A 24923-nucleotide genomic window follows, 5' to 3' on the forward strand; every position below is an offset into this window, starting at 1 on the left:
TAAACAAAATAATGAGACATTTGACTATGAGTGCTCTAATTTATATACAATTATTAATTTAATTATTGTATATGTAAAGACTTTTAAATTTTATTGCAGAAAAAACACTTAACATGAGACTTGCCCCATTAACCGATTTTTAAGTGTACAATACAATATTAACTATAAGCACAATATTGTACTGTGAGTCTCTAGAATTCACTCATCTTGTCCATCTTGAAACTATATCCACTGAACTTTTGTAAAATCATTTTAATAATAAAAATTATCTTCAAAATAAAACAGTGAGATTTAGTTTATCAAGTGTAAAACTGCTTTGCTAAGTTTGTGAGCACATTGTGTGGATTTATGGAGGTATGTGGATGTCTATCTGCTTTCACAGAAGCATGAATCTATCTTATTGGCTCAAAGGCTCAAATTACAAAATGAGAACTTTCTCCTGCTGGTCATACCTTGATTTTCAACACTTCATTCTCTTTGTTCATTTCTAAGAGCTGCAGGTCTTTCCCTTTTATCCTTTCCATGAGCAGATCCAAACTGCCACAAGAGGGATTCATTGCAGAGTCAGAGCCATTTTGAATGTTTCCACAGTGCTGAAATGAACAAACAAGAAAATCACACACCTGACTTTTCTTTCACTCTACTAACTTTGATAACAATAATTATTGCTCCGTATTACTTAGGTCAGCGGAGTAGGAAATGACAACCCACCCTAGTATTCTTGCCTGGAAAATCCCATGGGCAGAGTCGTCTGGTGGGCTACTGCCCATGGGGTCACAGAGAGTCAGACGCCTCTGGGCACAGAACAGCACATTACATGTATCAAGGAAGATTCAGGTCGACACAAATAAATCTTTTGACTCTAAAATATCAATGAGAAATTCTAGATGAATCAGCTGGCCTCTATATTTGCACAAATTTGAATAGATTCCTTAGATTGAAAGGAAAGAAGTACATCTTTCACGCCTTTTACATTCTTTACAGTTTCACATATACTATTAAGACCTTTGAGGAGATAGATGATATCCACAAAGCCAGTTGGCTTGTTTTTTTATATCTCTGTTGTTTGCTGGACCTTCTGTGGTTTGAGATGCCCGAGGCAGACCCACTGGAAACACAGTTCATCTACATCCCCAAGAAGCTATTCCTATTAAGAATAGCTCCAACAACCTCCCCATTGTTCTAGCCAATGGTTGATACTGGAGTGGGTTCCATTTCTTCCTCTGGGGGATCTTCCCGACCCAGGGATTGAACTGGCATCTCTTGGGTCTCCTGCATTGGCTGGCAGATTCTTTACCACTGAACTACCTAGGAAGCCCCAGGGGTTGATAACCAGCCCTCCTCGCTTTCTGAAACTCTTTTTTGCTCATGGTCAGTGGCTCCATTCTCTCCCACCTTTCCTCTTTATTCACTAGTTGAACCTGTGATGATTCCGCCTCGGCTTCTTCTTCCCAGTATCTAAATATTGGAGCTCTCAGGACTCTGTGCTTAGGTTTTCTCTCATTTCTATCCACACTCATGTGTTTGGTCATTTCCTCCAGTTTCAGAACTTTAAATACCATCCTTACTCCCCAAATCTCTACCCCATAGTCTGAGCCTTCTAGCACAGACCTCCGCCCTTAACTCCATAATCAGCTATGCAACCATTCATTAGAAACTTCACTTGGAAGTCTACAAAGCAACTCAGCATAGTCAGAACTGAATGTTTGACCTTCCCTGTCATTCACAACAGTAATCATTTTGCCAGTTTTAGAGGACTTAAGAAAATAATTGGAGCTAGTTGTAGTTTGGGAGATAAGGATGATAAAGACTATGTTTATGCATCACCGTATGGTACTTTCTAGTATTTTCTGTGGCCATTCTACAGAGCAGATGACACTGTCATTCATGAGGTACATGTGGTTCAGGCGAGGCTTAACCCGGCATAACCCAGACAAGGGCGAGTGCAGAGTGCTTAAAATTATGACTAAAAGGCTGGTCATGGGGGAAGGAGTGCATTTAAATTTTATCGACTGTCTGATCACTCAGGCTAATGGCTCCAAATGGGTGTCAACTGGTGTGACCCAGGCGAATCTGAAAGTCTGTACCTTTGTCTATCACTGTAACATGTTGCTTCCACTCATCCTGACTGGGCCAACGTCTTCCCCTAGACTTTAGATGAGTAGGTCAAGTTTAAAATATTCAGGTAAGATCTGGCCACTCCAGTCTGATCCTACTAATGACTTCTGTGGTTAAATATTTCATATGTATGCTCATTAACATCTTTAAATACCAACAAAAGATTTAATACTTGACATAAAAAGAATAATTTAATAATATCAAAAGTTATTTAAATGAAGTCTATATGGCTTTATGTTCACTTTCTGAAGGAATAAAAGTGGTACATTTTGATAAATTCATTACCTTTGCATCTAGTTTGTGATTTGTACTGCTATGTCTTACTTCATCTCTAAATATTTGATTTCGGATCTTTTCCAGAGTAGTTCGAATCTAAAAGGAAAAAAAAATTATTTTTTCAAAGGCATTAATCCCCAAAACTTTCTTTTTCTATACCAGTTACAGGGTACTGAATTTATCTGAAAGTAGTAGAGTCGGACATGACTGAAGTGACTTAGCAGCAGCAGCAGCAGTAGTACATATATACCGATACCATATTTAAACAACTGCCATCAACTTAACTCACACTTATGCTAATATTGTTTAGACTGCAGAAAATGAGCATTTTTGTCTTTAAAACTGTTCCTTAGGCAAACCTAAAATATAACCCAAATGAATGTTATACCACAAAGTAATTGCTATTTAGTAATTAGTGTTTAAAACTATTAAGTTCTATTTTTTTATATAGCAATTTCCTACTAATTTGCTATTTGGTAATAACTATAAAACAATTACTATTGGTAATCACTACAAAATAATTACTATTCAGTAATTACTACAAAATAATTACTATCTAGTAATTACTAGAGAATAACTACTATTTAGCAATTACTAGAGAATAATTACTCAGAGGAGATGGTATAAATTTATGCATGAAATATAAGCTTCATGTCTTGGTGATCTATGGAACTGCAAGACACTCAAAGATGAATTACTTGACCTGAATAAGTTACAAACTAGCTATGTCCAAATTCTTCCATCTGTTCTAAAACACATTTTATGAGAATACATACTTTTGTCAGCCATTATCACTGGATTCTGGTTAAGATTTCACATTTTTAATCATGTGCAACATGTAGTCATTGGCGATAGTTACTCTGAACTGCTTAAGAAGGTGTTCCTTGTTAGGTAAGGAGAGACAGGAACTTAGCAGGAAAGGTAAACATCTAGTTGGCAACAAAGTGTCCATACTTATGAAGGAACTAAGAAATGATATGAGAGACAGTAGGATAGGACTTCCTTGGTGGTGCATTGGATAAGAATCCACCTGCCAATGCAGGGGACACGGGTTTGATCCCTGATCCAGGAAGATTCCACATTCTGCAGAGCAACTAAGTCTGTGCTCCACCGCTGCTGGGCCTGAGCTCTAGAGCCCACAGGCCACAACTACTGAGCCCGAAACCACTGCAGACCCAGCGCCCCAGGGCCTGTGCTCCGCAACCGAAGAAGCCAACACAAGGAGAAGCCCGCACACCACAGTGAAGAGCAGCGCCCGCTTGCCCCGCATCTAGGGAAAGTCCACACGCAGCAATGGAGACCCAGAGCAGCCAAAACAACCAACAACCACAACGACAAAAACCCCAGCAGGGGTGCAGCAGGAGGCAAATTCAGCGCTGACAGGTGCTCCAAATCCTCAGTCCTTTACTCAGTTTTATTCCAAGTGAAGAACAGAGGCTCATACCCTCAGGAGAAATGGTTACACACGCAAGAGAAATGCACCCATGTTTGCATGTCAGCTATTAAGGCTGTCCTTTGCCAAACTAGGCTTGTTCTTCCTCACACATTCTAGGGAGGGAGAAACAAAGCCGGCTAATTTGCAGCAGACTTTATTGCAAAACTCAAGTTGTGCTAACATGATCTCCAGCGCCCACATACCTTTCTCACGTATTCGGTTTCTTCAATAATGTGAGCAGATGGGGACTCGTACAAGGCAGGAGCATCTTCCGTCTTCCCCCTCTGCGGAACTATCTCGGTCACTGTTACTGCTGTCATTGTGACGTCCAGCTTTAGGAAAACATAAATCAGTTGGACAAAACTAATTCCTTTGATGTTATAATTACATGGTTGTAAACTGAATGGAGTTCTGTATTGGCACTGTAATCAAATACATTAATACTAGAAAATCTTATAAATTATTGAAATCTGCATGTCTCTAAGAGCCAGGAATTAACTTAATATTAAAACACCACCAGTTGAAACAATCATTGATTAGAAATTTAAAAATTAAACTGAGATGGAAAAATATGGGATTTTCCATTTTATTCCATATTAATTAGACTATAACACCTCAAGAGTAGAGACTATGTCTTATTCGTATTCATATTCTAGCACATTGTAAGTGCTTAATAAATGTCTATGGAGCTAAAATAAGATAAAATCATATGTGTATAAAAATGCACACATACACACATACATATAACTTACAATAAGGGCTCCCCAGATGATACTAGTGCAAAGAATCCACCTGCCAGGAGACGCAAGAGACCTGGATTCAATCCCTGGGCCAGGGAAGTTGCCCTGAAGAAAGAAATGGCAACTCACTCCAGTATCCTTGCCTGGGAAATCCTATGGACAGAGGAACCTGGCGGGCTACAGTCCATGGGGTCCCAGAGTCGGACATGACTGAGAACACAGGACATATATAACTTACAAACATGTATGTATATCATTTTATACTTCACAGAGACCTTTAATATACTGCATTTTATTTAACTCTCAAAAGCCTGTGAAGGCCATTTACCAAAGAACTATTTGTAATAAGAAAATATTGAGAAAAGTGCAAATGCCCACAAAAAGAGGACTGATTAAATGAACTACCTACATCTTCTCTAGGATATATTTACTCAGTGAAAACGCATGGGGCAGAAAAGGATACATTGTATCATAATTTCTCTAAGAAAGGTGAGAAGGATGGAAGGAGAAAATCTGTGATTTATAGTTTTGACACTCAACAGTGTAATTATTTTACCTAATTATAAAATATAACTAAATTGAAAGGAAAAATATCTTCCAAAATAAAAAACAAGAAATGAATACATTTGCCTACCATATTGGCAGCATATCCACATGAACTATTTGAAATGACACACACGTGGTCACTCAGTCATGTCCAACTCTTTGTGACCCCATGGACTGTAGCCCGCCCGCCTCCTCTGTCCATGGGATTTCCCAGGGAAGAACACTGGAGCGGGTTGCCATTTCGTACTCCAGGGGATCTTCCCGACCCAGGGATCGAACCCGAGTTTCTGGCGTCTCTTGCATTGGCAGGTAGATTCTTTACCACTGAGTCACCTGAGAATCCTGGGACTGATTTTCCCAGGTGTGCTATGTCCTGAGAACAAAAAGAATCACAAAGCAATCTTAAACTGTACTCACTAATAATATTGTTAGTGGAAACATTGCTATTGCTATTTTGAAACTATGATGTGTGTGTGCATGCATGCATGCGAGTCCCCCACATGACAGAAAACGTAGAATGAAGTCACTGTCTAAATGTCTTAAGAGCCAAGATTTTTAGCATAAAAGAAAAAATTCTAAATTAGAACCAAAAATGTTCTGTAAAAAATCTTATAATCAAAACTGAAACCATGAGTATAAAATATTTATCTTCATTTTAAAATGTATATTCCAAGTCTACCCACTGAAAATTTAGAAATAGAAGCAATTAACACTCCCAGTGCTCAGACTGTGGTATTAGTACACCATTTTCTATGAATACGAAAATGTAACCAGGGCTTCTTGACTGATTTAGATGTGAGGCAAGAAGTGCAGAAGGTGAGACTGAGATATCTTGTTGTATCAGAAAGCGGAAAAGTGATCAACTACTACTTGCATAAGACACAAACAGCCAACCCAAAGAGGAATGACTGTGATTGAGTAAAACACATCAAAATTTTTTTAATTCTTGAAATTATGTTGACAAGGGAAAAACCACCACTATTACCAACAATCCTCAAACTCATCAGAGATAGGTTACCATTATACTAAAAATTAGCACAGAAAAGAGGGCAAGAGAGAATGCAAACAGACATTTATTTTGCCTTTATGATATGAATTTACCCTATATCTCTTGGTAACCATATAGTTGATTATGAAAATTGTACTAAAGAATTCCTGCCAATAAATCCAAAAGGACTGATAGAATTAGAAAATCTACTTTTTGCAACCCGTTATGAAGTGATAGATGCTAAGCAACAGTCATCAACCAGTGCTGAAAACACTAGGCAAGAGGTTGATGGAGAATGCATCCACCCCAGGGACCCCACTAATCAGTCGTAACAGAAAAGTGGAAAAGAGGCAACCAGACATTATGTTCTCTAGATGTGGTACAATCATGAGTAGAAGCACCACCTTTGAAGTCCCTCTATCTACCCATGGGAAATATCTGAAAAAGAAGAAACCATTCAATGACTCTACAAGGGTGAAGAAACAGCCAAGTTCAGATCACATAAAATTCTACAGGACAAATAATTATTCCATCCACAAAATAATTATATGAAGAAAGATGAGAAGAAAAATTGTCATAAATTTTGAGTCTTAAATAACATATGACTAGATACAATATATGAATCTTTGTGCTAGTGTGTGCATGCTCAGTTACTCAGACATATTCAACTCTTGGTGACCCCATGGACTGCAGCCTGCCAGGCTCCCCTCTCCGGGGGATTTCCCAGGCAGGAGTACTAGAGTGAGTCATCATTTCTACTCCAAGGGATCTTCCCGACTCAGGGATCCAACTCACGAATTTGGCGTCTCCTGCACTGGCAGGTGGATTCTTTACCACAGAGCCACCTAGGAAGCCCTGGGTCTTCTTTGACTCCCGATTAAAATAAACCAGTTATATAGACTTTTTTTAAAATAAAAACTAGGGGAATTTTAACACTGACTGGATAACAGATGCTGTTAAAGAATTAATGCAATTTTGCAAAGCATTATTTGCAATTATTGTCATTTTAGGTGTGATAATGGAATTATGATATTCCTTTAAAAGATCTTATCTGTTGGGCATACATACTGAAATATTTGAAGGTGAAATAATATTACACTTGGAATTGTAAAGATAATATTTTACTCTAGTATTTAAAGAGAGGGAAAAATGGGGTGAGATAAAGATGAAAGAAGTTTGATAAAATGCAGTGAGTTGTACAATGGAATTCTCTATAGTTCTCTACCACTTTGCTTCTGTTTGAAATTTTCATAATTAATAGTAAAGAGCTAAAAAAATAAGATAAAAGGCCAGTGAGGTAGTATTATTAATTTCATATTACTAATAAAGAAGTTAAGATTCTTACAGGTGATATTAATTTACCCAAGATCACAGTAAAACTAACAGAGTTGAAATTCAAGCCTTTGTCTTTTGGACACCAAGATCAAGAGTCTTTCTATCACATTAAGGCCAGATTCCCTGGTGAGAAAAAAATTAAAATTTAGCAATGACCCATGCTGTTAAAACCCACAAAGAATGTTCATATTTGCTAGCATCAATTTAGAACTAAATAGCTTCTGTGGATGATTCAAAGTCCTGCATTTATCCTTTAATCTTCAATGAAATTAACAGAGTATGCCAAGAATTTTCCATTTTATGTTAAATCCTCTTAGACAGCCACTGTGGCTTCTATTTGTTTCAGGCTAACTTGATTTGGCTGTAGCAGCTCTGCAAAGTCTGCTTTTTTATTTTTTTGCAGAATCTGAGCAGAACTACGTCTGTCATTTGGTCCTCTGAAGTCTCTTCTGGGATTAAATTCTTAGCCTAAAACAACATTTAAATGGTGGAAGTAAAAGAAATGCCCATAGGGACAATAAACAATGTGTCTGGAAATGAGAGAGGAGTGGTCAGGCTGGCGTGGTGGTCATCAATTCACAGCCAGGATCCCAGTCTGCCTTCCCACCTGTTAGGACAGTCTATGAATGGTCCTGACATCTTTTAATGGTTCCAAAAAAACTGAAAGAAAAGTAACATTTCATGACACATGAAAATTATATGAAGTTCAAATTTAGTGTCCATAGATGAAGCTGTAGTCTAAAATAACCATGGCTAAGCATTTATGTGTTGTTATGCTGCTTTCACTATAGCAGCTCTGCTGAGTAGATTCGAGACAGAAAATACATGGCAAACAATGTCTAAGATATTTACTATCTATTTGGTCCTTTACGGGGAAATGTTTGCCCTCCTGAGGGGTAAAGAATGGCAGCAGATGGGAGCAGAAGGAGGAACATAGAGGCAGACAAAGAGTTTTTTATGCTGTTTTTCTTCAGTTCGGTCTCCTTTGTTCTATGGTCCCATTTTGGTGATTTCCCTTCTCCTTTCTTTTCAGTGGGTTATACACTGTGAACATTACCAAATGATAAGGGACATTACATCATAAGAATTGATCACTCTTTAGAATGAACTTCACTGCATTCTGTCTTTCATAATTTGAAAATCACATCAGGCCTCTCATTATATGTCCTAAAATATATTCTCTTACATGCTTTTTATTCTTAATATCAAAAAAATTCTGCTCCATGAATGAACTTATTTATGACTTCACACAGCACACATGAAATAGAAATAAACTCATGGACATAGAAAACAAACCTGTGGTTACAAAAAGAGACAGTTGTGGGGATGGGGGGGGAAGTAGATAAATTCGGAGTTTGGGATCAGCACACACACACTCCTGGGGCGTCCCTGGTGGCGCAGAGGGTAAAGCGTCTGCCTGCAACACGGAAGACCTGGGTTCGATCCCGGGTCGGGAAGATCCCCTGAAGAGGGAAATAGCAACCCACTCCAGACCTCTTGCCTGGAAAATCTCATGGATGGAGGAGCCTGCTGGGCTATACAGTCCATGGGATCACAAAGAGTTGCAACAAGACTGAGCAACCTTGCTTCTCATGAATACACTCTACTATGTATAAAACAGATAAACAACAAAGACCTACTTATAGCACAGGGAGCTGTATTCAACATGTCATAATAATCTAGAAAAGAATCTGAAAAAGAATAGGTATATATATGTATATATACATATATATATATATGAAGAATACATATATACATATATATATATATATATATACAGATAGAGAGAGAGAGAGAGAGAGAGAGAGATAGGCAGGAGAATTTTTTTTACCACTGCGCTACCCCTGGAGAAGGAAATGGCAACTCACCCCAATATTCTTGCCTGGAAAATTCCCTGGACAGAGGATCTTGGTAGGCTGTAGTCCATGGGGCCACAAAGAGTCTGATGTGACTGAGAACAAACACACACGCATATATATGTATACCTGAGTCACTTAGTTGTACACTTAAAACTAACACAACATTGTAAATTAACTATACTCCAATAAAAAAAAAAAAGCTTCTGCTCCACTGACACTTCTCAAAACATCCTACCTCCTCCCCTCACTGGCTGGGCCATCATAAACAAGTTCCATAAAATCTTAACCTCAACTTACATATCTGTAAAATAGGGGTGATAACCCCTCGAGTTGTAAAAATGAGCGATTTTTCACATCTCCGGTTGTAGAAGGCACTCAAGGGACAGTAACTGCTAATAGTGTTGCTTCGATGATTTTATATCATGAAGGACCACAGAAAATAAGCAGTCCATAAGAGAGGGGGTAGATCATGCCTATCTGGTTGCAAAGCTTATATGCAATTCTATTCATATGAAATCAAATCCCATCTTTCTCTTGGTTCAGGAAACGTCCATGGCCACAGTCCTTCATTTGTATAAAGAAACCCAAGACGAACTTAAGCCAGCAAAGTCCAAATTGCCATATGGCATTATCGTCCAGGGGAAAATCCATCTTAGCATTTTATTTCTGCCAGAAGTAGATTAGGCAGATAAAATTTTCAAAATAAAACACAATCAGTTAATTAAAGTGAGAAAAGAATTTTATTTGTTTTATGCTAGAGTGGACTGAAGACAGCTTACGAGTGGCATCACGCCAAGAGGTATTATTTCCTAGATCTGGGCTTTTCAAACAGGGCTCCCAAGGGAAGGGGCGGTGCTGGGCAGACAGGGCTTTGCAGTCTGGACTTGAACCAAAGCAGTTCTGCTTTGTTCTGTCTCACACTGAATTTTTCCATGAGACTTTCTGTGAAGAAAGAAGTTTCTGCAGCTAAAAGACCCGGAGGCAGACTGCCCCGTTTCATGTCCTGACTCCGCTGCTTAGTAGCTCTGTGACCTTGAGCAATTCCTTAACCTCTTTGTGCCTCAGTTTCTTTATCAGTAAAATTCAGATAATATTATTATTAATGATTAATGACAGTATAAATAATAAATAACACGTGGTTGTTTGTGGGTTAACAGTTGTCAAGCAGGGATAATAGTGCTTGTTGTTTGGTTGCTCATGTCCGACTCTTTGGGACCTCATGAACTGGAGCACCCCAGGCTTCCTGTCCTTCACCATCTCCCAGTGTTTGCTCAAACTCATGTCCACTGAGTCGGTGATGCCATCCAACCATCTCATCCTCTGTCACCCCCTTCTCATCCTGCCTTCAATCTCTCCCATCATCAGGCTCTTCGCATCAGGTGGCCAAAGTATTGGAGCTTCAGCTTCAGCATCAGTCCTTCCAATGAATATTCAGGACTCATAGCGCCGAGCACATAAAAAAATGACTTGTACATGTTTGTCAAATAAGTAGCTAAAATAAAGCCATTTTCCACAATTGCTGCTAAGTAGTCTGAGAGGTAGAAAAGAAGCCAGTAATACTTTAAACAGTCTGCAGATCGAGCTGGGCTGTAGAGGAAAATCTGCTTTGGGCGATTTTAAGACCAGCAAATCCATAGTATTGATTCTTTCTTGATAATGCATCAATGATTTGTCAGCATTCCCAGCTGATTATGCTAACATCCAATGAATAGTTTACTATTTACAAAGCAATTCACACACATTGTTTGAATTATAATCTGTGTGACAAACCAACATATCACTGGGTGCCCAGGATTATGTAACTAAACCTACTTCTCTGATTAATGACATACAAATGGCTTGGCTATTATACAATAAACACATATAAGACACTATGTGGGGCTGAATTTTGTCCTCTCTTCCATGTATATGTTGAAGCCCTGATACCCAGAACTGCAGAATGTGACCTTACTTGGAAATAGAATCCTTGCAAACCTGAGTCTCCCCAGTGGGGCTAGTGATAAAGAATCCACCTGCCAACACAGGAAATGCAAGAGATGTAGGTTCAATCCCTGGGTTAGGAAGATCCTCTGGAGGAGGAAATGGCAACCTGCTCCAATATTCCTGCCTGGAAAATTCTATGGACAGAAGAGCCTGGCGGACTACAGTCCACGGGGTTGGAAAAGAGTCGGACACAAATGAGCACTCAGTATTTTGCAAACACACTTAGGTGGTCTGTGATGACCTAAAGGGATGGGATGGTAGAAGAGGAGCAAGGCTCAAGAGGGAGGGGATATATGTACAATTATGGCTGATTCGAGTTCTTTTACAACAGAAACAAACACCACACAGTAAAAAATAAATTAGAAAAATAAATAAATAGAAGAAGAACAACAACAAAAAGATAAAGTCATAGTAGAGTGAAAGCAAAAGTTGCTCAGTTGTGTCCGACTCTTTGCAACCCCATGGACTGTATAGTCCATGGGATTTTCCAGGCCAGAATACTGGAATGGGTAGCCTTTCCCTTCTCCAGGGGATCTACCCAACCCAGGGATCGAACTCAGGTCTCTGGCATTGTGGGGGATTCTTTACCAGCTGAGCCAGAGTGAGGTGGACCGTAATCCAATCTGATGTCTTTATAAATGGGAGAAATTGGGACCCACAGGCACACAAGGAAAAGTCCATGTTCAGCTGAAGGCAGAGACTTAAGGTGATATTTCGACATGACAAGGAATACCAAAAATTGCCAGAAAACCACCAGAAGCTGGAGGAGAAGCAGGGGACAGATTCTTCTTTACAATTCTCAGAAGGAAACAACCCTGCCAACACCTTGATCTTGAATTTCCAGCCTCAGAAATGAGAGACGAGAAAGGACTATGTCTATGCCACTCTGTGGGACTTTATTTTATCAACCTTAGGAAATGAATATAGGAACTGTTAACAGACTAGAGATTTTAACAAAAGAGTGTCCTTCCTTTATTTAACCCTTGATTGATTGATTCATTCATTCATTCGTGTATTAAATATTTATTGAATACAGTTGTTTTAGAAACTTGCCACTGCAGAACCAAGATCAAGACCCCGCTTTCATGAGACTTTCAGGACAGAAGGGGAGACAGACATCAAACAGAGCGACTGCACAGAGAACATCATCAGGGGTGGTGTCATGAAGAAGAGCAGAACATGGTAAAAGGATAAAAAGCGGTGTTGCTTTGGATGGGTGGAGAAAGATGGCCAACCTGAAGAGGTGGCATTTAAGCAAAAGACGTGAATAGAGGAGGTGAAGCCATGTGGCCATCTGGGAGAAGAGGATTCCAGGCTAACAATGAGCAAGAGCCCAGGCTGGAACCTGCATGTAGTCCTGTTCCAGGAACAAGGTACGAGGGGTCGCCTACCATTTTTTTTCTTTAAATGGGTAGGAAAAAAAAATTTTAATAGACTGAAACATAAGACTTTCAATTTGCGTAAGGAGTCTTCTCCTTAGCCCACTTAAAACAAGTCTTATCGTGCTCAGTCATGTCCATCTCTTTGCATCCCCACGAAATGTAACCCGACAGGCTCTCCTGTCTATGGGATTTCCCAGGCAAGAATATTGGAGTGGGTTGCCATGCCGTCCTCTAGGGGAACTTCCTGGCCCAGGGATCAAACCTGTGTCTCCCACACTGAAAGCTGATTCTTCACCTGCTGAGCCCTCTGGGAAGCCCTAGACTATTGTAAACAGTGCTGCAACAACGAACACTGGGGTGCATGGATGGGAGAGGAGTTTGCGGGAGAAAGGATACATGTATGATGTATGCGTATGGCTGAGTCGCTCTGCCGTGCACCCGAAACAATCACATCATTGTTAACTGGCTATACTCAAACATAAAATCAAAGGTGAAAAGCAAACAAACAAAAACAGGTCTAGCCCAGGCTGGAGAGGCTCCCTGAGGGTTGAAGGCAGGGACAGTGAAGTCTGGGGTGTTATCAGGTGCCACAGGGCATATGCAACTGAGTCTAGGCCCCCAGTGGAAGGGGCACTTGGTAAGAGCAGCTGACCACACCGTGGTGTTCCCGGCTCACTTCCGTGATTGCTGATGCCCGCAGCACCCCGCTGGGTGCCCAGCTCGACTCTCCCTCCCAGGTGTGTGGGGTCCCCCTCTGCAGGAGTCTCTGCAGGAAAAACTTCTTCCTTCCTCTTCACTCCCCGGTGCTGGAGCGCGTGTACAACTCCTAGACTCAGTCAGCTGAGCGCTCCCGCCCGGAAAGGTCATCAAAGGGTTGGCCCTCAGGCTTGTTGCGCTAGAGGCAGTTAAAGTCCCCTTTGTGCTCTGGGCAGGAGGGACTCTGGCACAGGGCAGTGCTTTAGATCCAGCGGCAGGAACACCAATCTGGTATCTAGGGCCCAGTGGCGATGCCCAGGGGATTGTATCCCTGCCCTGTTACTGATCTTGGCCGAGGTACCAGCACTGGACTCTCTCATTACCATATCTAGTTTTCCCATCAATTCTGGATGCGGCGTTTACTTCCAGTAAATTCCTTTCCTGCAGCTTCCCAGGTGGCTCAGTGGTAAAGAATCCACCTGTCAATACAGGACATACAGGAGACAGGGGTTCAAGCCCTGAGTCGGGAAGATCCCCTGGAGAAGTGAATGGCAACCCACTCCAGTACTCTTGACTGGAGAGTCCCATGGACCGACCGAGGAGCCTGGAGGGCTATGGTCCACGAGGTCACAAAGAGTAGGACACGTCTGAGTAGCTGAGCATGTACATGCACAAACTCCCTTCCCACCTAGGTGACCAGACTCTGCTTAGGAAGCGAGAGCCCTGCTTTGGCACTGTCTGAGTTCTCAGCTTCTCAGTCCTGAGCTAACGATACTGACAACTGTCTCATCATTCTTGGTCACTATGGTAGAGAGCTTAGATATTAGACGCTGAGAGAGTTGAGTTACAATAAGACGCTACAAAGATAATGAGGTTATATGAGGGGGAAAGTAAAGCTAATGTGTCTCCAGACCCTTGAGGAGACTGGCCGTGTCCCGAATACTGAATAGCACACCTGTTCTGCAGCGACATTACACGGCACAACGGTGACATCCAGTGTCAGCCGGCTAAACCTCAGGCGGCTGTGCAGTTCAGGCGAAGATGACGCGCAGTGCATCAGAAGACACGCTGCTAACGCCGGGCCCGAGTCACAGCAGTGCTGTTTGCAAGCAGGAATCTGAGATTTTTAAAGTAGAATTAATTTCTATTCATTTCTAAATGCCCCTCATTTGTAAACACACGTTTATATCATAGCCAGTGCTATAGAAAGCTCTTAGATGTGTAACAAAGGCAAATCCATTTAGGGGGATAAAAGGATTGAAATACTAGTCCAAACACGATAGAACATACATACTCTTGACAGAGCACTGTGCCATTTGCCAAGGAATTACTTCCCATGCGTTATCAAAATTAATCATCAAAACACAGAGTGCAACAATTGTGACCTCTATACTTACATCTATCTATATGTATGTATAAGACAACCAAGTCACAGAGAAGTGATATGTTTTCCAAAATTGTAAGTCAATCTCATCACCTGAACCTAGAAAGTTATTTCTTTCAATTCTTTATCACCACTTATTGAAATTATTCCTCTTTACACATGGAATTACACTTTTATCTTTGTCAAAAATCAAATGGCTTTGATTTCAATGGATTATGTGTTTGGAGAACATTTCTGAATTTTCTTCTAATCTATTTCGATGTCTGTTCTTTTCATATTTTTTAATTTAATTTTGATTTTATATTGGAGTATAACTGATTTGCAATGGTTGTGCTCATTTCAGGTGTATGGCACAGTTACTCACTTATACACATACATGGATCTATTCCTTTTGAGTTTTTCCCCATATAATTTATGACAGAGTATTGAGTAGTGTTCCTGTGCTATACAATAGGTCTTTGTTGATTATCTATTTTATGTATAGTAAGTAGTGTGTATCTGTTAATCCCAAACTCCTCCTTGGAAAAGTTTTAATGTCCCTTAGGCTTTAGCTTCTTCAACTGAAAAACCCAAATGAAGCTGTTAACTTCCTCACAGAGTTGCTGCTAAGTCGCTCAGTCATGTCCGACTCTTTGCAATCCCTTGGACTGAAGCCCGCAAGGCTCCTCTGTCCGTGGGATTTCCCAGGCAAGAAGACTGGAGTGGGTTGCCGTTCCCTTCTCCAGGGGATCTTCCCGACTCCTGCATCTCCTCCTGTGTCTCCTGCATTGCAGGCGGATTCCTTATTGCTGAAGCCATTAAGTTATATGATGATTAAATAGGATAATGCAGAAGAAGTGCTTAACGGGGTATCTGACTATAATACACATTCAGAGAATATTAAACAATTATGTTTAGGCTCACAGCTTGTAATGGACATTTGCTTATAGAGCATCATTTGGAAGTTTCAAGGCCTAAACCCAGCTGTCCTCTTTCTCTTCCCACCCCCAACCCCATCAGTCAGTTATACCTGCTGCTTTGACCTTCTCGGATAACAATCTATTTTAAAGCCACTATGACTGCTCAGTGAAAAAAACATGAAAAGAACTAGTTGTCACTCACATATATCTCAGTCATTTGCAACAATGATTAGAAAGGTGCCCTTTTGGAAAATTTCTTCTGTGGCTTCATGAAATATTTTAAGAGTAAAAGGCTCAGGGATTTACAAAATAGCTATAGCTTCCCAAACTGGTCTTGGGATATCTGAGCTTCACCTACATCATTTTAAAAATTATCCAGAGAAGGAGGGAAAGACAGACAACCCCACGCGTGGGTGAGTACGGGGAGAAGCAGCAACTCCTGGGTGTTGCTGGTGGGAAAACAAAACTTGCAGCCATGCGAGACATCAACGCTTGGGCAGCTTCCTATGAAGTTGAGCATGGACTGCACAACCCATCAGTCCCTCTCCGGGGGGATTCTGTATGTCCATAAAACACATTTATAGTGGCCAAAGTCTGGAAAAAATTCAAATATTCATCAACAGGTGAATCCTATTCATCAATACAAAAGAATGATCAACTGATACGATGTGAAGAGCTGACTCATTGGAAAAGACCTTGATGCTGGGAAAGATTGAAGGCAGGAGGAGAAGGGGACGACAGAGGATGAGATGGGTGGATGGCATCACCGACTCGATGGACATGAGTTTGAGCAAGCTCCGGGAGTTGGTGATGGACAGGCAAGCTTGGTGTGCTGCAGTCCATGGGGTCGCAAAGAGTCGGCTACAAGTGAGCGACTGAACTGAACTGATACAATATAGATAAATCTCAGATGCAATATGCTGACTGAAAACAGCCAAATCCCAAAGGCTGCATATGCCATAGTTCCATTTATATGACATTCTAGAAAATTTGAAACTAAGGTCAGAAAACTGAACTGGGGATTAAGAGTGGGGGAGGGGTTGACTACAAAAGAGACACTTGGGAATATTTTAGGGGACTAGGGAGTGATGATGAAACTGTTCTCTATCTTGATGGTGACGGTGGTTCCATGGCTCAGAACTCTATACCAAAAAAGATGGATGTGTATATTTTTATTTGCTAAATAGTAATTAAACAGTACCCTAGTAAAAGCTAAGTACAGTGGAGATTTCAAAATACAATTAACTGCAAGCCACAATTAACTAAATTTATTTCCTTAATTCCAACTGTTGAGCCCTCTAAAAGTGTAAATGGCAAAAAAAAAAAAAAAAGCGATGGAGTTAGAATTGTTAAAAAGCAAGTGACTGAGTTGCTGACAGGCAGCTAGAGCTATTGCTCTTACAAGAATAGCCCATGGAGCCTGACATTCAATAAGGTGACGAAAGCAAGGGAAATCTTAAGCATCTCACGAAAGTTAATCATAATTATTATTTACTGAGGTGGAAAAGTAGGAAGAAGTATATAAAAATACATAAGAAATATACCAGAAAACTTGCAACAAGAATATTTAAATCTAATTCTGAAATAGAACTCCTTATTTCACCTACCCATTCTTTTTCTTTTTTTTCCTGCAATTTTTTCTTAATTGGCGTACAGTTGCCTTACAATGTTACAGCTTCTGTTTCAAACACGCTAGTGTATAGACGTCAATCCCATTCTCCCAGTTCTTCTCATCCTCGCCTTCCCCTCATCCCACTGTCCACACGTCCATTCTCTACGTCTGCATCTCTGTTCCCGCCCTATAAATAGGTTCATGTGTACCATTTTTCTAGACTCCACATGTATGCACTAACATACAATTACACAGTTTGTTTTTCTCTTTCTGACTTATTATGCTTCACTCTGTATGACAGACTCTAGGTCCATCAGTATCTCTACAACTGACCATTTCCTTTCTAAGCATCTTCTAGATGCATGTTTTCCTTCTTCACAGTAGAACATAAGCACATGGACTACTGGGGCAGTGATGACAAAGTCTGTGAAGGTTGCCCACCCCCTAAGGCAGTGGGGACCCTGTACCAGGAGGAGGTCAGAATGATTTCAGCATCCTACCCAAACCAAGGGGATAACAGAAAGATACAAGAGCAAGAAGCAACTCCTGGTTCTGGGTGAAACCAAGCTCCTTATATCAAATCCCATGAACATGAGTTCCCCAAAATAATTAGGAGACGCTTATAGCTCAATGCTGAGCAAGCCTTCTTCCTGCTGGTGAACAGACATGACAGGGGAACATGTCCACTTCGATTTCCAGAAAGTGAAAAAGATGAAGATGGAGTCCTATAATTGGCATTTCACCCTCAGGAGACATTTGAAATGAAATGATCGGTTTAAGACTAGAAAAACGCAAGTGTTATAGAAATTTTTAAATCAATACCAAGTTAAAAAAAGACTTGCCAACAGAGACTTATCAATTCATCTAACCACAGATCAGGAAAACAGCAGTGGTCTGAGCCAGGAGTTCCAGCAAGTTGTTTTGACAGTAGCAGACAAACTGAGCGCCAAATGAACATACCCAGCTTTGGAAAACTGTACTATTCAACTTAGCTTCCTTTAGTGTCAAACATAAAACCCTTTGCACTCCACGCTGTCAATAAAATAGACCTTCAAGTTATCTGAATGCTTTTTTTCCCCATAGGAACTTGCAATTTCAGCAGTAACTTACAGGTATTCAGAGACAGTGTCTTCTCTTTAGCTGCACAGAATTGGCTGACTTTTTATAGAAGAGTTTCCACTCAACTGGAGAAATCTCCCTAAGAGGATCTTTAAGCATAAGTTGTCGAACGTAAACCACTAAAAATGCATTTGCCATAAGAATTGACACAAAACAGGGTGAATGGGGGTATAGAAGAAAACAGGAGTTCATCTCTAAATGAACGCCTAAGAAAGGTATATACCAAAATGCTTTTGTAGTGTTAGAGAGTTCTTCCTTGTTCACAGAAAACATCACTATTTAATAGGAACCTGGAATAATTTATCATTTGGTCTAGCTCCTCTAAATGCCCTAGAGGAAAAAAAGAGTGGCATTTCTTCTGTTTTAGATTTTAAGAGTTCAAACTAGTGCCTGATTGGGTAAGTGAACACCAGTTGCATCACTTTCACCCTTTAGCACAGTGACAGAAACGACAGAATAATAAAATGAAAAGCATGCAAATTCAGATGCACTCCCTTCTGCTTTTTGGCTTAAGGCTACAGATGACTCTTGCTTTATGTTAAGTGTGCCACTAAAATATGTTATTAAGGAGGGCTCATAATTTTAAGAGTAGTTCAGTTATCACTGTTGGATCAAACATGCATCAAAATTCCCCCATTTAAATGCATATTATTTGCGAAGAAAACACACAAAGGAGATGTGTGTGTTTTTAGTCACTCAGTCGTGTCCAACTCTTTGCAGCCCCATGGACTGTACCCCACTAGGCTCCTATGCCCATGGAATTTTTCAGGCAAGAATACTGGAGTGGGTTGCCATTCCCTCCTCCAGGGGATCTTCCCAACCCAAGGATTGAACCCAGGTCTCCCACATTGCAGGTGGATTCTTTACCATCTGAGCCACCGGGGAAGCCTGGGCTCTTTCCAAATGTTAACATTAAGAGTTAGCATCTTCCGGGTCCAACCTAGACTATGAAATGACTGATGCTTTCTGCTGCTGGCTTGGGATTTACAATTTACTGTTCTCACAGAGAATCACAGAAAGATCACAGCTATGACCTTTGGTAAGTATCAGTATTCCGTATCAGGAATATATTTTTTCATAACTATAAATAAGTGTTTGGCTCCTATCAGTTATTTTCAAATTATGGAAGTTGGACCAAAATGTCTGTCTTACCACTTCAATGTGATTGCAGCAACATCCATCAAGGTAAGCAAAATGTGGCATAACCATCCAATGGAAGGAACATTAGTAGCAATAAAAAGGAACCACCATGCTACAACCTGAATGCACCTCAAAAACATTATTCCAGGTGTTAAGAAGTCAGATGCTAAATACCATATATTCTGTTATCTCATCATGTGAAGTGCCCAGAAAAGTCAAATCTAAAGAGTCAGAAAACAGATTAGTGGTTGCCTGGGTCTGAGGGTGAGACTGCTGAGTGCTATAAACAGGCACTCAAGATTTTGGGAGGGGGGCAGAGATGAAAATGTTCTAAAATTGGATTGTAATAATGGTTGCACAGCTCCATAAATTTACAAAAAAATCATTGAATTGATGGTGTGGTGTATTTGATAGTATATAAATTATATCTCCAATAGAGCTGATCAAAAAAAATAGTCAAAAACAAGGCAAGAATGTCTTACATAAAGTCATTTCCTCTGAGGTTAAAAAATAATCGTAGTCATGTTTTTCTAAATTTACAGGAAAAAAAATAACTTGATGGATACAATTTTCTCAATTTGAATTTTTCAACCCCTAAGTTATTGGCATCTACTACTACAAGTTTAGATTTTATTGAATTCGCATGAAATTGATGTTGTTTCTAGCTATTTCAGGTTTAAGATCTTAATATTTCATAATATTAAACCTAGGACACAGGATTCCTAAATTCTTTCCCAACCTAAGCAAAAGAAGAAACTGACCTGAATAACATAAATTCCTTGACAATTTTTTAATTTGACTATTTAAATAAGTGGAAAAGAGTCTGTGATTTGAAACTAACCTAGTTTCAGTCAGTGTCAAAAAATGATAGATGCTAACCATATGGTTCCTGATTATGGCCTCAGGGTGTTCCAGAGGATTCCAAAGCTGTGTAAATTCCAGAGGACAGGAATGTGTCTCATTTACACCAGCATGTATCCCCTGTGTCTCCAAGACAGACCATGCTGCCCCACACAATAAATGTTGGTTCAGTGGTTCAGTGAACATGTGAACAGGCCTGAAAATCCCCAGGTGCGCCAAAGACTTTCTAAAGCTGAGCACACACACACACGCACATATTTTTGTTTTCCAAACTTAGTGGGTAACTGTTTCCATGTTCAGATGCTTAGTAAAATGTAAATTCACGTAAACATACTACTAAATTGATAGTAACATGTTGCCATTTTGAAATGTTTTTCCAACAATAAATGGCCATCTAATTTTAATGTAAAAATCTCAAAGATTCAAGCCCACTACTGTAAAAGACTTTGACATGCCTCCAAGGAGCTCTCCAGGTAAGAATACTGGAGTGGGTAGTCATTCCCTTCTCCAGGAGAAGAGCGAGATCGTCTCAACCCAGGGATCAAACTCGGGTCTCCTGCATTACAAGCAGATTCTTTACCATCAAAGCCATCTGGGAAGCCTTTAGAAGTCTTAGCTGTTTCCTTTCTCAGTCATCATTCCAAACAAATAAATACATGCCTCATTTTTTCAGTTTTGACCAAATCTAGCTTAGATTTTTCCAACTTTATCCAAAACTTGGATTACAACTCCAGCCCACTTTCTACCACATTATAAATCACTACACTAACAAATATATTAACATGCTTGTTATTATCTTGTGAAATCATAAACATGCAAAATACAACTGAAAAAGTGTCTGCGTTTATTTCAAAAACCTCTCTTCAGTTAGGGCAGGTTTGGTTACTAAATTTATTTAGCAAATTAAAAGGTGAAGACCTTGTGAAGCTTGCCGAAGTCGCAGAAAGTGTAAGCCATTTTCATTCTTTCTGTAGTGAGTTGGGAAGCCCCTGCCTTAGGCACAAATTCCTCTGAGTCAGGGACCTTCACACAAGGGTCAGCGTGGGTGGGAGGGAGGGGGGACGGCCCAGCAGCAGGAAACAATCGCCCCTGTTGTGTCTGCAGGAGTATCTGAGACTGCAGCTCGGATTACATTTCTGAAAAGTCAGAGCTGAGTATTTAATTCCATCAGGTACTTAAAAGGACAGAGTATCTTTCCCCAGTTGCAAGTGAGAAATAATTCCCTTTGAACACTTTATCTAGCCTATGTATACAGCAATAAGAAAAAAAAATTATTTCTAAAAATAAAACAACTATAGTGAAAATGGCAGACCCAGTTTCAGGTCCCTTTGGAGCTAAATGCTTCTTTTATATATGTAAATGTACTTGCTCTCCAAGAAGGTTAAAAGTTTACAGCCATGCCATCCATGCAATCTAAATCTCCCCTCTCACGGCCCCGCGCTGTTCCTTCCGTAAGATGACGCTGCTCCTTTGCAACCTGCCGGGGGGATCAGTAACTTTCAGTTCTAGAATCCCGTGACAGCAGAAAACTGTCATCCAACAGGTTGCTCTTCCTTCACTACACCTGAAGCTAACAGAAGCCAGCGCGATGAACGTCTGCGCTCTTAAAAATTCAGGGCACAGGCAGCTGCCAAAGTCGTCCCGCGGGGGTCCGTAGGTGACAGCCAAGTTTTCCAGAAGGCTTTCTCCACCGCCCCTGAAGAGGGGGGACCCCCGGACAAGGGACTGCCTAACAGCAACCTAAAAAACAATCGGGCGTGCGCAGGGCGAAGGAGGGGGTAGCCTTTCTCTGGGAAGGCAACTCTGTTCCTTGTCTTCAGTCACCAAGTCGTGTCCGACTCTCTGCGACCCCACGGATTGCAGCATGCCAGGCTTCCCTGTCCTTCGCCATCTCCGGGAGTTTGCCCAAGTTCATGCCCATTGAGTGGGTGATGCCACCCTAGAGGCGCACAAACTTCTCGCCCAGGGAATCTGAGTCCAGAAGAAAGGTTTACAGGGAGAATGCCGTCCTCACCCAGAACCCGTGTGCAGGAAAATGCCCTTGGTGTTCTACGCGGCACGGGGGGAGGGTGGAGGGGACCCGCTCCAAGGGCGCCTGGACCCCCGCTCGCCTGGGAGAGAGGGGGTGACCTGGGCGAAGATCGCTGGGGCTCGCCTACCTTGGAGGGCGCTCGGGGAGCGCTGGGTCCGGGCGCCGCGCCTCCCCTGGCTCGGCACCTGGGCCGGGTCGGGCGGGTCGGCTCCGCGGGGCTCGGTGGCTCCACCGCCGCTCCAGGCAGCTCCGCCCCGCACGGCAGGGCGCGCCCCGGGCAGAGTCGGGCGCCCGAGCGGCTCCGGGGCGGGGCCTGGGCTCCTCCGCGCCCCGACTCACGCGCCCCGCTCCAGGCGCCCCGGGGTGCCTTGTGAGCACCCCGACACTCAAGTCCCCAACCCTGCACACCGCTCAGTAACTGGGTTATTCTGTTGGGGGTTGGGGGGGGGGATAGTTCCTGCTGCTTTTTTTTAAAAAAGGTCCTGTTTATGCTCCAAGCTCATATACTTTTTGGTTTTGGTGTTTATACTTTGGCCACGTGATGCGAAGAACTGACTCCTTGGAAGAGACCCTGATGCTGGGATAGATTGAAGGCGGGAGGAGACGGGGACGACAGAGGATGAGATGGTTGGATGGCATCACCGACTCAATCGACATGAGTTTGGGCAAGCTCTGGGAGTTGGTGATGGACAGGGAGGCCTGGCGTGCTGCAGTCCATGGGGTCGCAGAGTCGGACACCACTGAGCGACTGAACTGAAGACTATTTTGGAGTAAATTTAGATTTACCGAATTTGGAGGAGGAAATGGCAACTCACTCCAGTATTCTTGCCTGGAGAATCCCATGGACAGAGGAGCCTGGAGGGCTACAGTCCATAGCGTCACAAAGAGTCAGACACGACTGGGCAACTGACAAATGTTAGATTTACGAAAATGTTGCAGAGAGAGTACAAAATTCACTAAACCTCCCTTGCCGGTGTCCCCTAGTAGTCACGTCTTACGTCTCCACGGTACAGCTGTCAAAACTAAGAAATGAACATCCATCCTCACTATTAACTAAACTCGACCTAGTGTAGATTTCATTAGTTTTCTGCTGATCTTTTTTCTGCGGATCTAGTTTTCTTTCTGATCTTTCTGCTCCGGGATGGCCTTCAGGACTCCACGCTCCATTTCAGTGTTGTATCTCTTTAATCTCCTCTTATCTGCGACAGTTTCTTGGTCTTCTCTCGTTTTTTTCTTAACTTTGACAGTCTCGAAAGATTTTGCTAAGCTGTTTTGTGGATATCTACCATTTGGTTTCACTTGATGCTTTTCTCATGATTAGGCTGTGGTCCACCTGCAATGAGGGAGATTTGGGTTTGACCCCTGGGTCAGTAAGATCCCCCGGAAGGTGCGCATGGCAACCCATTCCAGTATTCTCGCCTGGAGAATCCTATGGACAGAGGAGCCTGGCAGACTACAGTCCATGGGGTCACAAGGAGTCTGACAGGACTGCGCGGCTAAACACACCACATGGATTTGAGAGAGGCGACCACACTTGCAAAGTGTCCTGTCAGGGGCTACATGATGGCAACAGGACTTAGTACTGATGATGTTGACCTTCATTGCTTGGTTAGAGAGCTATCTGCCAGGTTTCTCCCAGGCAGGTACTATTTCTCTTTCATACTCTTTTTTTGGATGAAAGTCACTAAGTTCAACCCACACTCAAGGGGAGGGTGGGGGTGGGGGAATGAAACTCCATCCTGGAGGGGAGAGTATCTCCTTTATTATTTGGAATTATTCTGTAAGGAAGATGTGTCCCTTCCCTCTTAAATATTTATCTATTCAATCATTTACTTACATCAGTATGGACTCATAGTGTTTATTTTATGTGATTGGGTGCTCAGTTGTGTCCAGCTGTTTGCAACCCGGGGGATTGTAGCCCGCCAAGCTTTTCTGTCCGTGGAATTCTCCAGGCAAGAATATTGGAGTGGGTTGCCAGTTCCTTCTCCAGGGGACCTTCTGACCCAGGGGTTGAACCCACATCTCCTGTATCTCCTGCATTACAGGGGGATTCTTTACCTGCTGAGCCATCAGGGAAGCCCCTGATGAATTGAGTTATAGATATTATTTTTTGTTTCTCGAATAGTTACAGTTTTGGCTGAAACGCTTTCAGACTGGCTCCTGTAACCCTTTGAAAGTTCATAAACTTTTAGAGCTGGGAAGGAAAAAAAAAAAAAACCAACTCACTAATGATTTGCTCTCCTCCCTTTCATGTAACAGAAAACTGCAGCCCAAATCCCCCCAAATCTGAGGGCTTTTCAGGGCCTCCTTGAAAGCCTACAACTGCTGATTCCTACTCCAGTAATAGGAAATTAAAAAAAAAAATTTCCCAACAGATTAATTTGTGGGTTGGGACCCAGTTAGAGAAGTGAAAGTTGAGAGTGCTTAGGTAAGTTTTGGTTAACCAATCCATACGGTTCTATGAAACAGGTATATATATATATATATACATATATATATATATATATGTAGAGATAAA

At 41.5% G+C, this 24923-nt stretch overlaps 1 protein-coding gene across 2 annotated transcripts in view; it reads right to left on the reverse strand.

The window, feature by feature from the left end:
- Nucleotides 1–22773, reverse strand: part of CCDC68 (coiled-coil domain containing 68) — a 54127-nt gene extending 31354 nt beyond the window's left edge. The window contains exons 1-5 of one of the 2 annotated variants that reach the window (XM_043889446.1): nt 22533–22773; nt 4582–4674; nt 4033–4161; nt 2404–2490; nt 453–593 (exon numbers count right to left, since the gene is read on the reverse strand). In XM_043889446.1, coding sequence (XP_043745381.1) covers nt 453–593; nt 2404–2490; nt 4033–4149 — 345 coding nt within the window. In that variant the 5' untranslated portion in view covers nt 4150–4161; nt 4582–4674; nt 22533–22773. The remainder of the gene's footprint in view (nt 1–452; nt 594–2403; nt 2491–4032; nt 4162–4581; nt 4675–22532) is intronic. The other variant, XM_043889445.1, reaches the window with a different exon arrangement.
- Between the last annotated feature and the right edge of the window lie 2150 nt (nt 22774–24923).

This window comes from Cervus elaphus, chromosome 27 (assembly GCF_910594005.1).
Source record: "Cervus elaphus chromosome 27, mCerEla1.1, whole genome shotgun sequence".
NCBI classification, from domain to species: domain Eukaryota; kingdom Metazoa; phylum Chordata; class Mammalia; order Artiodactyla; family Cervidae; genus Cervus; species Cervus elaphus.